The 15,455-nt window shown below is 40.4% G+C and overlaps 1 protein-coding gene across 1 annotated transcript in view; it reads left to right on the top strand.

The window, feature by feature from the left end:
• Positions 1 to 14,604, top strand: part of LOC308138140 (VPS10 domain-containing receptor SorCS3-like) — a gene marked incomplete at both ends in the record, with an annotated part of 53,297 nt that extends 38,693 nt beyond the window's left edge. The window contains 10 exons of the mRNA XM_080507122.1: positions 939 to 1,110; positions 2,986 to 3,172; positions 3,527 to 3,660; positions 4,047 to 4,170; positions 4,486 to 4,598; positions 4,858 to 4,992; positions 6,819 to 6,918; positions 7,846 to 7,951; positions 8,045 to 8,205; positions 14,540 to 14,604. Of these exons, the coding sequence (XP_080363248.1) occupies positions 939 to 1,110; positions 2,986 to 3,172; positions 3,527 to 3,660; positions 4,047 to 4,170; positions 4,486 to 4,598; positions 4,858 to 4,992; positions 6,819 to 6,918; positions 7,846 to 7,951; positions 8,045 to 8,205; positions 14,540 to 14,604 (1,297 nt within the window). The remainder of the gene's footprint in view (positions 1 to 938; positions 1,111 to 2,985; positions 3,173 to 3,526; positions 3,661 to 4,046; positions 4,171 to 4,485; positions 4,599 to 4,857; positions 4,993 to 6,818; positions 6,919 to 7,845; positions 7,952 to 8,044; positions 8,206 to 14,539) is intronic.
• Between the last annotated feature and the right edge of the window lie 851 nt (positions 14,605 to 15,455).

A 15,455-nucleotide genomic window follows, 5' to 3' on the forward strand; every position in this document is an offset into this window, starting at 1 on the left:
AAATTATACAGTTGTTGTGTTCGTATTCCTCATAAATGTATTATTGAGGTTGTTCATTGCTGTGGTGTTGCTGGGTTGTATTAAATCAACGGGGGCTTTTAATAATTCTGTCCCTCCATTAACATATCTGAGAGGGGCAGAATTTTAAAAACTAATTTCAATATAATGCACTCTAGAACGACATGGACACCCACTACAAACTCGTTAATATAAAAAAACAAATCAGGTTTCTTTTAAATTCATGGCAGAGCAGTGTTTTTGTCCTAGATTGTATGACATTATAATGGCGCTTCTAGTAAAGTATAGAACATGATGAGCCTTAACAATAGTTTAACCTGTCTGATAATGTATACGTAGATGCTGTAGTTGTTCGCATGCTCACCTCACAGCAAGAACATCAGCTGTAGGTTTTTGTTTTTCCTCTCACATTACAAAAACATGCATTTAAGATTAAATGGTGAAACTAAATTGCCCTGTGACGGATTGACCCCTGTGCAGGGGATATTCTGCCGGTAGTCAACCGCTCTGTGTTAGATAATATAGCAGCTCCTCTGTTGGCCCGGACCACCCAGATCATTAGCCTTCACTGCACAGCTGCATCAGTGAGCCACGGTCAGTCATGATCCTGCCACTTGTTCACTGCTTTTAGTTCCCTGGACCATTTATGATTGATACTGACAACTGCAGAATGGGAACAAATAACAACAGGTTCAGTTTTCGAGAATGCTCCAATCCAGCCGTCTTGGCTCTTGTCAAAACCGCTCAAATTCTTACACCTGTCTATTTTTCTGCTTCGAACACAGCAAATGATCAGTGACGACCAAGCTCGATAAGATACAAGATAATCCATGTCATTGACTTCGCCTGTCTTCGTGTTATTGCTGATTTCTGTGTAGCTCATTTGTATTTTTTTTTTTATTTACATTATCACTTGAAAGGTATCGTAAGGTTTTGTCCAATAACTGTAAGGAAGGTGGAAAGAACCTGTACTCGCCCAAGAGGGAGGCCTGTCGTCCAAGACCTCCACGAGGACTCCGGCTGACCACCGGTCAGGGAGAGCTCAGCGCTGCCGTCGGGAGCAACGTCACCTTCATGGTGTATCTTGATGATGTGAGTCACTTACAAGCCACTGGTGTTTTTTGTTTTTTTTTCCTTCAAAGAAAAGAAAAACTGATGTAATTTTAGCTGCTTTAACCCATTAAGTCCTGGAGTAACAGAAATGCAGTGCTTGCCTTTCAAGCCTGGTTCGACACCAGCATGTATACACGGCACTTTAAGAGCCACGGCCACTGAAGTGCTCTTTGAACTGCAAAGTGCATGTGAAAAAGGGGTGAAATTGTTTTTCATCCACTTCTAAACGACACCCTGAATCAAGGATTTGATCATGTGTTTAATAGAATTTGAAGTCATATACAGAAGTCCATTACAGTGTGTCCTGTAATAGTAAATGTGCTTCATTTGAACATATTTTTCATCGTACAAAATGTTGTGTAAGTACCAGTAAAGCAAGAAAAAAGTAATCAACAACAGTGCATTGATAGATACAAACAATGCCTCAGGTCTTTACGGGTTAAAAGGTCCATTTAGTTGAGTATTTATGTACACTGCTTTAAATATGTTTGCATTAAAATTGCTAGTGAGCAACGAGAAAGTTTGGTGAGCAATGGAAAGTATTACATCTCGTTCTGCAGGGACAAAGATACTATACATTGATTTGTAGAACCATCAGCAATCAGAGATTTCTCGTCAGTCTCTTTTTAAATCGTATAATTAAAAATTTGCTGGTGACACAAATTTGAAGTCTTTGCAAAGATTTCTTCTTCTGCAAACGGTGGCGATCTCTGTCACATTTTAACGCAATGTTTCTATCATGTATTGAGATATTGATCCCAAACCACTGATTGTACAGCGAATGTCTCACATTTGCGAAATTAGCACCACGTGTGGAAATCAAAACACAGAAGAAACGAATGAATATTTTTTTCTTCTAAGATGAAAGAAGTTCTTAAAAATCAAACATTTTAATCTATTTTTACTAATACCTCGTGTTTATTCTGTAAGCAGATAGAAACAGTGTCACTACCCAGGAATAATCTGATCACAGCTGTAACTATTGTTTTCTAAAGGAGTCAGAAAACTGCTGAGCTGGTGGTTTAGTCCAATGTAATTTTTCACTGCTTGTGAGCACCATCTGCCCTACGCTCACTTGAACTGTTGCAGGAATGTTTCTCTAAAATCTGGATAGATAAAAACAAAGTTATGACAGAAAAGGTTTGGAACTCAAACAATCTAAAGAAAGACTAAAGTCATTTCTTTAGCCTAAATGACTCAAGTCACATCCGATATGTTGTCTACTATCAGAAAAAGACACAGTCCTGCAATCAGTTAAAGTATGTTATACAAGGACACATGAATACTCAGGTGCCAAATCGAGAGGATTTTGTTTTTGTCTTAGGACTCCCAAAAGGTGAAGTTCATGTTACCAAAACTCCTAAATAATCAAAGATGTTGTACAGAAACAAACCAAGGTTATTTTACTGGAGGCTTCTTGTGCTGAGCACCCTCTTTTGTCCCCTTACACCAAACATAGCAAAATTACAAATTTACCTGAGCGTGTTTCCCACCCATCCCCTAATGGTAAAATGGCATAATAATATTATTCCACCCATTTTTCTTCTCAGTTACTTGTCTATATTTATTTAGTTTTGCATGATTATGACTAGAAATAAAGTCCCACACGTTCTTATTTTCGGACTTTTATGACCTCCTTCACCCCTGCAACTCTCTTTCCACTTTTCCTCTCTTGAATATCTGTCTCTTTCCATTCACACACATCCATAAAGTGTTTGTGACACCGCTCATAAGACGTCTCTGGCGCCGACACTTTCGTGGCGGCCTGAGCTTTCTTCGCTCGGCTGTGGTCTGACTGAAGCGTCCTGACCTAAGCCATAATGACAGATACTGTGTCATACCTGCTGTCCACAGGGAGACTCGCAGAGGACGAGCATCCAGCTCGACTTCGGGGATGGCATCAAGATCACGTACTCTAACCTGAGCAGGACTGATGATGGCATCAGGCACATCTACAGAGCGACTGGGATTTACCGAGTGACAGCCTCTGCGGAAAACAGCCAGGGATCTGACAGCAGCACGCTGTTTTTACACATCACCAGTACGTGAATGAGAAACATCGTTACAGATTCTTGTGGCAGTGCATATATGCTCCCCTCTTTCATGGGTCGTCACATTCCCACTCTGGTGAATTTCATTTCAGTCATGGTTGTGTTACTTTTATGCACTTTCGCCCCGGAAAATGCAAAAGCACACACCTGAAGCTAAATGTACAACAGCTGCGGGCTCAGTTCTCCTCACTCTTTGCTGCGTGCATTTAATTGATGCATGTATGGATATATACTTGTGTGTGTGTGTGTGTGTGCGTGCGTGCGTGCGTGCGTGCGTGCGTGCGTGCGTGCGTGCGTGCGTGCGTGCGTGCGTGCGTGCGTGCGTGCGTGTGTTGTTGCCTCAGGTCCAGTGGAGCGCATGTATCTCTCCGCTCCGATTGTAGCCATCAGGGGGAAGGAGGCTAATCTCACTGCGTTGGTTTGGCCGAGTCACACCAGAACTTTGACCTTCTTCTGGTGGTTTGACAACAGCTCCGAGGTGAGAAGCTTCTCCTCCTCCTCTCGCTGTTTCTCCACACATACACACTTTTTTTTTGTCCTGTTTACTTCCATCGTCTTCTATTTCCCCACTCTTCTCCTGATGTCCTTGTGTTGTTGTTTACAATCCAAAAGTGTAAATCTACAGAGCTTTCACACAAATCATGTAAAATGGTAGCTGCACGTGCGTGGCCTGTGTCTTTCTGGATGATGCGGCTTGGATGACTGGTCATATTTATTTATCACGTTGATTGTGTTCACTGCAGCAGCCTCCTTCTCATTATACAGTGTGTCAAGGGCTGCTTGTACATTGTTTTCTGTATTCAACTGAGAGGATGCGGGTTTTTCCTGTGCAATTCTTTTTGTTTTTCTTTTTCTGTACTCTAGCCGATTGTAACCTTGGAGGGAAGCATCTCGCACACATTTCAGAAAGTGGGAAAAAACAAGGTCACGGTCCAGGTTGCTTCTGGGAGCACTGTGATGCAGGATTCCAAAGATATAACTGTTAAAGGTGGGCAGGGGAGACCGTCTTCAAAGCACTTTAATTGGGGAGACGCATGTTGCATGAATATGCAGGATGATATCTTGAGGAGAAGCGTGCGCGGCGCCTCTAGGCCAGCACCGCACACTGTGCTACGTTGATGTCAACGTGGACTCATCTAATGAATAAAGTGTCACGGTGTGCGAACACGAAGTCTCAAGGAGCAATTAACTTCACAGCGCATGTTGGCAAATGAAAAAAGACAAAACTGAACATCAGATTAATCAAAAACTAAACTGGAAGCAGCGTCGGCTCATAACAGATATCTCTTCACCTCTCCGCCAGAGTTCTTCAGGTCACTGCTGTTGTCGTTTTCGCCTGTGCTTGATGAACACAATCCTGACATCCCCGAGTGGCGAGAGGACATCGGCCGTGTGGTGCGGACAGCTCTGTCACAGGTACACCAAGTCCCGGGAGATCTTTCCTGCCGCCAACATCGAATACAGGTCACTTTTTAAGGTCATTACTATTTTATACCTGCACACAGTAATGACTCGGCAGTCCTGATGGTCCACGTGAGATCTCCCTCAATTTATCTACAATGACAGACACCACACAGTCATATGCTGTCAACTGGAGCATATGCCATAACAGTGAATCTGAGTTTCAGCCTTAGAAGTTCAAACTCCTCTATAACTGTCTGTTGTGTTGCAGCAGGTGTCAGGGGTTTCTGAAGATCAGCTGATGGTGTCTCTTTACCCGGGACTCCCGACCACAGCAGAGCTCTTTATCCTGCCCGATGAACACACGTCTATTGAGCACAAGAGGAGGAATGAGGAAGCTCTTGGCTCGGTACGACCCACAATATATAGAAATGTGTTTGTGTCCAGCTGACTGTCTTGTGTGTTTATTCCTTTAAATAAAGAATAAGAGAAAAGCTGCTTGAATCATATCTATCTAGAAATAATTACCTACAACATCGAGAAAAGAACAAACTAAGCTGCACTCCATATTCTTTTCACATTTTACCTAATTTACGGTACTCTGGACAAATCTTGAATCCATCACAGTGCAAACACGGAGACACACAGTCAATTTAGAGACTGGTATTCACCCCACAGACAACCATGGGCATGTATTGGAAAGTGGGAATTAAACCAAGGAAACAGTGCTCTACACTACACCATCATGTGATTTAGTGTAATTTATTTTATTTTAATTCTTCTTTTGTTTTGCCAAACATTCAGCACTTAAACCTATTAGGTGCTTTGAAGGTCTGCAGCTACCTAATTTAATGAAGCACACACTGGACACAAAAGAGAAAACATACAATAAAAGAATAATGGTTTTATGACTGTAAACCATGCAGAGTCAGGCTGTCACACAGAGGTGGAAGACAGTGGTGCTTTCAGTTGCTCCGAGCAGTTTAAAAGCAAGTCAGTCAACTTTGGATGTCGCACTTGAAACATTTAGAGATGAAAAAAAAAAAAAAAGAACAATTAGAACAATAATAAAAATTGAACAGTATAGAAACACTGCTATAAGACATGTTTATGATATTATATCTGTTGTAATATTGCTCAAATGAGAATCTTCCATAATCTATATCTATGGTTCTACAATACCATGTCATCCAAAAATAATGTAGCTTAAATAAGAACAATGTTTAAAGCATGGAATCTGTGACTATCATTAGTGCACTGAATGTGGCACTACTTGCCTTATAAAGTTTTTATTTTAACTGATGTTAGGGAGAAATTATGGATTTTATTTTTCCTGCATGATTACTTTCTTTCACTCCAGCACTAATTTCAACCTACACGGATGAAAAAAAACCTGACAGAGAAAGAGACACCATTTTTTTTCCAATCATGCACAAAGTGACAAAAATGACATCTTCCCCCATAAAAAAAATAATATAACTCAAACTAGAGCAGATAAGGGATGGATAGACTAGACCTTGAAGAAAAAATTAATGTGACTGTGTCTTTTTCTGGGAGAATCAGTGATAACAGCCAAAAGTGATCCATTTAACGATGATGACGAAACACATTATTCATCTGTGACCCTGTTTAAGTTGGAGGAAATGGCCGATGGAGATGTTTTTCAAAGTGCTGCTTTTCACTCTCATGATCTCACTATATGTCAGAGCAGTAGTCGTGGTCATTCATCCCGAATTTGTTCAAATTTCTTTGCTACAGTTGGTGATGAAATTGATCTTACCTTGACTCATGTACTTTAAAGTTTTTGGCTTATTTTAAGAAATTGAAAGTATCTTTACTAAGAAATGTACAGACATCAACTAATGGTAATTTAACAGAAACTGAATGAAAAAGCTTCTTCTGTTAATCCTTCTAACCACCTCCTCATTTTCGTTTTTAAGGGCACCTACCCGCAAACAAAACAAAAACTATGACTAATACAACACATTATGCATGTCTCCTTTTGTACAATCAGAATCAAGTTGAATGTGTGATGTTTTACTCAGTAAAATGGCATCAATCAAATTTCCTTAAACTCTAGAGCAGAGAAGCCTCTTCTCCACATTGTTAAATTCATACTCTAGCAGCTAAGTATAAATTAATGGTTTATGAATAAGTGAGGGGATCATAAAATGCTATTAACTCATTGCATTCTCTGTTTTGTTCTTTGTCCTTTTTTTTACTTTATGACAACAGATAGCAGATATTTTTGTCACTGCCCTGAACCAAGGTCTGATCCAGTTCGAACTGAAAGCAGACATTCGTATTATTGTGTACATGACTCAGCAAACCTTGGGTAAGTTTTTGTTTCTTAATCCTATTACCCCCCCCCCCCCCCGCCCCTACCACCACCACCACCATTTCCAGAAGTTGTACTTAAAATCCCTTTGCAGGTACATAAAACAAAACAACCAAATAGGCCTTAGGCCTAATGTATGCCAGTTAAGTACAGCTTGTCTTCCAATCTGCAGTGCATTTGTTCTGCTTGCCGATGTGGGAAAGATAAAACAAGTCTTTCTTAGAATAGTTTGACATTGAGTTTTACTTAAGAGCTGAAAGAAAACAAAAAAAAAACAAGACAAAGAGACTGTGTTTCCGGACTAAGATTTATACAATATTGTAAATCACAGGTTTCACACATCCTTCAGAGCGTGCCAGTTTTGTACCTGAGGCTGTGAGACAGCAGCTCTCTTTGAAACCAGCCGATCAATGACATGATTGACGAAGGAGTCGTTTGGTATGCGCTGAGGAAATTGGCAGGGTCACCGGGTCATTAGCATATCGCGAAAACGTGTCGATCAACCCCATCTGGCTTTACCCTTTTCATCCACCGATGGATCAGTCTTCATTTGTGTCTGCATACAAAGGTCCGGGTTGCCTTTAAAATGATCCGGAAAGGTCATAGACTTCATAGGCTTCTCTGTGAAGGAGAGAAAGATGGGCGGCCAGGGGAAATACTTTGAATATTGCATCTCAGCATTTAAAATGCCATGACTATGCATAGGCTGCTACGTGTGTGACGGACCCCTGGGAGGAGCCGCGGACCTCCTAAAGGTTCGCTTTAGCGCCCTGAGGGGATAATGTGCAGAGAACAACTTTTGAAATGTACCAGCGGTTGTTACATGGCGCGGGGGTAATGAAAGTAATGTCCTTTGAATAACACACAAGGTAAATTATTTATGACATTTGTCTTGGTCGCTCATTTGATGTGTTTGCGCTGCAGCACCACTTGTGGACTCCAACGCCATCCACAGCGGGTCGGCCATGCTGATGCTGCTCAGCGTGGTGTTTGTTGGTTTAGCAGCATTCTTCATCTACAAATTCAAAAGGTGCGTTACCTCCGAAGGCTGAGCAGAAACTATATTGATTTCACCTGTAAATCACAAACTAATCATTTTTTATTGCACTGCTGCGTCCTTCAGGAAAATCCCCTGGATCCACGTTCAGACTGAGGACAGCCATGAGAAGGAGCCCGAAGTGATGAGTACAGTCGGGCAGAATGACACCATGTCCAAGGTGAAGCTCAGCGAGTTTCCCTCCCCGAAAGAACTCATGGAGAAAGAGATGGAGGCCAGGAACAGAGGTACTCATTCATTACTTTACCACCATCCAAGGTGATTTGTTGTCACACTGCTGTGTTGAAAGACGCATCCAAAACAGACCAAAAATTAACTTTGGATAAAATCAAGATTTTAACAAGATTTTCAACCCCTTAAAATTAAAATACTATGGAGTACCCTGAGTGGCCATAGAGAGGGAAAAAAAACAACCCGAGGGAACGAGATTGTTTAATTCGTGGCCACAAGATGGTAACTCGTCGTCGCAAATTCCCTCACATTATATTGTAGCGATGGTGGAGCCAGTGGTTGTAATTGAACTGTTGTGCTGCGGTGCACCTGTGCGGTGTCGTACAAAGTCAGCTGCGTCATCGTAATATCATTTTAAGTAACTTCACTTCCAGGTCTTGTATCGCATTATGACTGCAGGCTGAGGTCTGCATGAGGCTGGGTTGCGTGCTATTTTCTACCTGACCGCACTTCTTTATAATGAAGCTATACTCATGCTTCATCAGTACTACAAAACACTCAAAGTGCATGGTACTATAAATGAAAGCTTGAATTTCGAAGCCATAATATGAGCCTTTTAATGGCACTTCATCGAAAGAGAACCTTCATTGTTATCGATACACCTCCATTCCTCCCGGACGTTGAAGCATTTGATTCAGGCACATCCAGAAATAAAGTGAAAGGAGCAGAAATTCACAATCTAATGCCAAAATGTTGAAAAATATGACCCAAGGTCAAAGAAGGGGTACATGATTCAGAGCTGCTGAGATTTATATCCTCACTTTTTGGACCAAGATGAGCGTTACATGTTTGTAATTCACATGGTTTAGTTAGAAAACACCAATATCTAATGTGGTCTGCATCATTTGATGTCAAAGCATCCGTAACAGCAAATACGATGGGGATGGAGGCGACAATCATGGGAAAAAAATATTAGATTTTTATTTTTTTCTCTGTGGCCACTCCGAGGCTCCGGAAAATACATACAAAAATAAGTAAAAACAACAAAAAAACTGACGCAGTGGACTAAAACATCTAGATCATCTGTGACATCTCTTGATTCACTGCACACATGATAGGGTGGCTGTGTAGGGCTGTGGGATGCTGTATAGAACATGTTTTGACATTTTGTCCTCAAAGTCACAGTGTTGTAATTAGAAAATAGTGTGGGGATTTTGAAAAGAGACGGACGGGGCAGATCATCTCTAAAACTGCAGCTTTGCAGGGTGTCCCCACTCTGGAGTGATCAGTATCAATCAAAAGTGGCCAAGGGGAAAGTGATGAAACAGCAACAGGGTCATGAGGAGCTAAACCTCTGTGATGCATGTGAGGAGAGAAGACTGACCTACCAGATTTAATCCAACAACGCAACAACCGAGCTGCCATAGCTCGAAATGCTGCAAAAGCTGTACGTGTCAGAGTATCGCAGATTGTGCAGCATAAGGGGGGATTTTCGAAGTATTGGGTATGTAATATTATGGCTGTTTGCTAAATGTTGCTCATTAGAAGCAAAGTAGAAAGGAGCTCATCATGCTGAGGGTTCGGTTGAAGAAGGCCCCACAAAATACCAGAACACACCGAGTTGTCCAGCTGTTGTTCAGCGCACCAACATTTCTGTCGTTGTGATAGCCGATGATATGAGTCTATTTGAATTCAAGATTATTATTCGTTAGTTTCCTGATTCTCTCAGATATCCATCATGTGCAGGCAGTCAGTAAATGCTTGGCTGGCAGCCGTGCAAAGAGACGCGTCCAGTCTTCACTGTCATTCACCCAGTTCCCACCGCAACTGTCAAATGGCCAAAAAAATTATCCACCTGGCTGGTTTTATATAATCAACTGGGCAGCCACCCAGATGCAGCCTATGTAGAAGAAACTCTGAGCTGTAGCTTGGCGGCATTACGTTTTGTAACTCCATTTATGCAGTATACTTCTTGTCCATGTAAGACATTGCGGAATTGAATCTTGGTTTATGCACAAAAATGCAATTACACGAAAGGTGCACTTTAATGGAAAGGTATCAAAGTAAAATGCAATATGTCACAGCAAAATGTAGCAGTCAAGATACATAGTGGAATGTGGAAATAGTTAATGATATAAACAATCTGCCGAAAGCAGTGTATTACTGCAGCATTACAAAGTTTTAATGCCAAAGAAAAGTTAAATGCTGAATATTAATATCTTTGAACAGCACTGCTTCATTAATACAGGATTTAAAGGATGACTGTCACTGCAAGAGGCGGAAACTGATTAACATTTTATTGCCCCCAAAATACACTACCGAGCATCTCAATGCATTTTCCACCGTGTTTGGTGTCGACACAGTGCACAATGACATTGTTCCAGCCCTCCTTTTTCTTAAATGGCTCCTCTTTGAGGGAGGCTACCGAGCCGCACATTGAAGTGCAGCACACGTCTGAGGTGCCGGAACATCTTTATCACTGCGGTGTGTCATATTTTTGCAAATTGCACGTCACGAGCACAACTGCAGCATCTGCACGGAAACCAGATATCACAGTGACAAGTAAACTTTTTGATTGCTATGCCTGACATCCGTTGTGATGTCTTTGGGATGAGTATTATTCAGTCCCTGCAGACACCGTGGACTATTTGACAAAAGTAGCATTGCGGCGCTCCTGACATAGACATGTGGGCTGCAGGCCTTTTTTCTGGTCACTCAGCACTTTGGCTTTTCTTCATTTCTCAGCTGTTTCTACCTTTCCTGGTCTTTGCTGATCTGAAACAAATTAAGCCCCTTTTGGTTGCTTTCAGAAGTGTTTATTTACAAAAGGGGCAGAGCAGTGCGGGGTCTGTGATCCGAGTCTTGGTAGATTAATCGAATAGACACAACCTGCTGTATAAAGATTAGATTAATACTTGTCAGCTTGGTCACATTTTTCACCCATTGAGATTTTGGCTGAGATACAGATGTTGCTCCAAACTGCAGCGTTTTGTATCCAGCTTCAGCTATTTTAAAAGAGCAGAATTTAATGTGTTTCAGAATATAAAGTCAATGGAAATTAGAATATATAATAAAATTGTTATTTTGGCAAAGTATTCTTTCCTCTTCGTTCATTATTTTGTGCATCTCGTAACTAAGATTGACAATAAAGTTGAGACATTGAACCTATTTAAAGAATATTTTAGGCCATAAATGGTAACATTAGTAACTTTGGTAATTTTTAAGATTTCCAGATCATTTTATTTTGAAATAGTCTAAAATTGTATGTATTCTTTATTAGGTTTAAACCATATTTTTTCCCAATCTTCATTAACATCCTGAAGTTTTTAAGTTGAAAGAGTTTTTAAGTATTTTTTTTCATTGTTGCCCTTAAAAGGTTTGCTGGATTGGAACTGGAATAAACACAGTAACTCTGATGAATGTTTTCAATTTTCCAGTTTTTTTTTTCTTTTCTTTTTTGATCCAGCCTGTGGGAAACATGCCCCCTACTGAAGGAGAAAAGCATTAACTAGTTCTAATTTAATTAATGTCTGGGTTCAGTGACTTTATGTCTCCTCATTTTGGGCCAAATAGCTTTATGAGCTCTAAGAAGAAGAAGAATCTGCTAGTTGTCGCTGCGCTGCCGGGGCAATTAAGCAAAATTACAGTCTGATCTCAGAAAGCTTATAACAAAAAAATAATGACTTGAACATTTCAAGCAGAACTCAACAGACTAAAACGAAAATTTCCGTGTAGGTTTAGTAAAAGATCACCGTTTGATTTATGTGGATGCCGAGTTATTAAAATGACACCTCACATGGACTCCAGTTTTATTACGAGCAGAAATTTACAGTGGAGCTGAAGTAAGGATTAATTAAGCTGCGGAAGAGACTCGGGCGTCTGAACGATAAATCGCACCAGGCAGGAAGTTGTCAGGATAGATCTTCTTAACAATCAAAGTGGTGAGTCAAGAAAACGTTCAGTTTTCTGATTAGCATCATCACTCTCAATATCCATGCACCGTGAAGACGAAGTAAACTTCTTTAAGATGAAGCCAGGTCAATATTATGCTTCTAAGTCTGCCGAATAGCCAGTTTAGGAACATCAAATAAGTTTTGTAAATACTTAAAAAAAAAACGGTTGACATTCAGTTACAAAAGCAAACACATATTATCAATGTTGGAACTTAGTAAATAGCATCTCAGTTATGATGACAGCATCAGTTATCAATATTGATGCCGCTTGTTGGATTGAATGATTGAAAATTAAAAAAAGAAAAAAGAAAAAAGAAAAGAAAAATAACCAAGACATGTGCCAAGAAGCATTCTTGTAACAAAGAAATAACCTACCAAACACAAGTGTCCTTACTTTTCATGCAGTTTATGGACACTCATAAGATATACTGACATCTTTTGGCTTGTTGTACATTTATCTGTGTCTAATAATTGTTTAGAAAACGGTAAAGCAATATCAAAAGCCAAAGTCTGGAACAAACTCAGTCTACGTTGAAGCACTTTCACTGGTAATACGTAAACAAACTAAAGTGTAAACACTCTGACTTTGTTTTAAATTGTCCCTTATCTTGTACACAGTGACAGATGTTATGCATTAATAATTACCATTGCTTTTTGTGGGTAATTATTGGGTGGCGGTAATTAATCATTTGTATTCCCCACAGGGTGAAATGAGGTTGCTCTTATTGTTGAACCTACACAGAATTAATATCTGAATTTATAGTTGCCCTGAGATTTATGTTCATCATTTAGATGCCCAGTCCACAACTTCCTCATTTTCATTTAATTTCACTGTTTTCAAAGCTTTCTTTTTGGCAACCCGCTGTTCTCGACCTTCATAGCAGGAAAGACACAATTGCAAACAAGTAGATACACATGATGTAGCATTCAGTAGCTATCAATAAGCTAAATATTTACAGGTATAGAGTGTAGATATCCAAAACAATGTTTAAAGAGAGTGAATACTGGTGGACGCTACCTGCAATCCATCCTGTGTGCAGTGAAACAAGACCACATTTATTAATAATGCTACATTGTAACATGTTGGCCATTAAAAAAACAAAAAAGAAAAACGGTACACACAGAAACTAGTTGTTGCAGTCATCCATCCATCTTCCATATAGCGATATCTAATTCAGGATTGGAGGGGCTGGAGCATATCCTACGTGACTATGGGTGAAGGAACGGCACAAAACAGGCAAATACAGAGAGAAAAACCGCCACACATTCCCATTGACACCCAAGGGCAATTCAGAGTCACCAATTAGCCTCAAAAGCATGTTTTTGGACTGTGAGAGAAAACTGGACTAGAAGAAAACCAGGGAAAGCATGCAAAGTCCACATTGAAACCACAATTCTTACTATGAGGTAAAAGCGGTCACCTGAACACCACTGTGCAGCTATTCGTGTTGCTCCTTTGGCATCTAAAGTGGCCAACAGTATAGATCCTATAAATCGAGCTAAAATGGAGCAAAATCAGAAAACAAATTTGAAATGAGCACAAAAATTCTCCAGGGGAACTTGTCTTCTGTGTACAACCACTCTGGAAGGTTGTATATGTTTGGAAAAATAATTATTTTGAACTCTAATTATTATGTTTGTGAGTCGTTAAAGTTAAAGGATTCCACTTTTGCTTTGATTTGTAGACTCTGCTGAGTTTTACAAGCGAAACACTGCATTTAACCTTTCATATCATTTTAATATTACCCCCCCCCCCCCCCCCCCCCCCCACCCACCCCCCCCATCTCACTCTACAAATTGTAATTTTGAAACAGACCACAGGGATCTTCGCTTTAAAACATGCTTCTTGTAAAGGCAATTTAAATCTCATAAATCATTACTTCTTTCACAAACCTGAGCTGACAGCCGGATCTTTACTTTGATGGATTTACTGCCATGTTATTAGTTATATGGGTGAACATGAAATTAGCTTCACGCTGCTCTCCACAAATGGCTGAATCGAGGCTACTGACACAGTTGAGACGTTATAAGTTCCACCTTTGAAAAAGCCAGTGTTTGCACAATCTCAATGACCCCACTTGTCATGGCGATCCTATCTTATCTGCCCCTTCCATCGCCAGCTCAGCCCGGCACCGACAGGCTGCTGCTCCTTTGGTGTGACAACAGGCAGCTTTTCAGCCAAAATGCATGGGTGATGAATTTGTAATTAAGTGTAAATGGCCCTACAAGTCATTTGATCTTCAAGTGAGAACGATTAGGGAGGACTGGATTTAACTTTGGTCGATGTTAAAAGCTCCTGCGTCACTCCCAAATGTCATCCGAGTGTCAAGTAGATAAAGCCAAAATATCCGATGGCAGCAGATTGTGACTGTTCATGTGATCTCAGCTGATTGCCTCTGTATTTACACCATGTTGTGATTTGTCGCCCTGTTTCCAGGAGGAATGGGAAGAAATATGGAGAGAATTGTAACCAGGGAATTTCCCAACTGTACTAATGTTTAAGACATGAGCTCTGTTACTGAGTAAGTACAGATTGTTGTGTTTCAATTGTGCTGAAGTAGTTTGCAATGTTGGCATTGTTCTTTTTCTTATTTTTCTTTCCTTTCAATTACTTATTTCACGCTAATAGCTGCTATTGTTCAAAGTCATGTTTCTTAATTCACATGGATAGAGTAGACATCTAGTTTACAATACTTGATAAGGATCAATCCACTGAGCCAGACTGCGGGGCCTCTAGTTTCAGGGCTGTGAACTGCTGAAATTAGCTGATAACAGCACAAAATGTCCAAATAGCATCAAGACTCCCGAGCTGTTTTTTACCACTGCCATGGATCTGACATCACTAATAGGGGTATTACATGAATATTCAGATGATGACGTGCATTGTTAATTTCATTTTTTACTCCATTTGACACATCTCCATGGCTCCTCATTTGGATAATAGAGATAAGAAGCACTCAAATGAAGAATCCCAGGAGCTTTTGACTGTATCATGATGTAGAACAGTGGTTCACAATCCGGGGTCCGGGACACCCTTGAGATCATGAGCAGTCCCAGGGCTTTGCCTGCTCTGAGATTGTTTGCACATGTCAGAGAAAATTATAATAACTTCAATCTAGAGCAGATTTGGGAAACAATACATTACTTTTATGTTTTTGTTTGTTTGTGAGGGTGGGTGTGTCCCTCAGCGTTTGGCTTCGCTGTGATGTTTTAGCAAATCAAGGATAGAAGAAGCCTTCCTTAAAGGCAATTTAGAGACGCTTCGAAGAAATAAAGTTGGGAACCACTGCTTCAGAAAACAGCCCGAGAAAAATACTGATATAATGTACATAAAAGGAGTAATATCTGTATCC

This window comes from Blennius ocellaris, assembly GCF_963422515.1.
Source record: "Blennius ocellaris genome assembly, chromosome: 13".
In the NCBI taxonomy this organism is placed as follows: Eukaryota; Metazoa; Chordata; class Actinopteri; order Blenniiformes; family Blenniidae; genus Blennius; species Blennius ocellaris.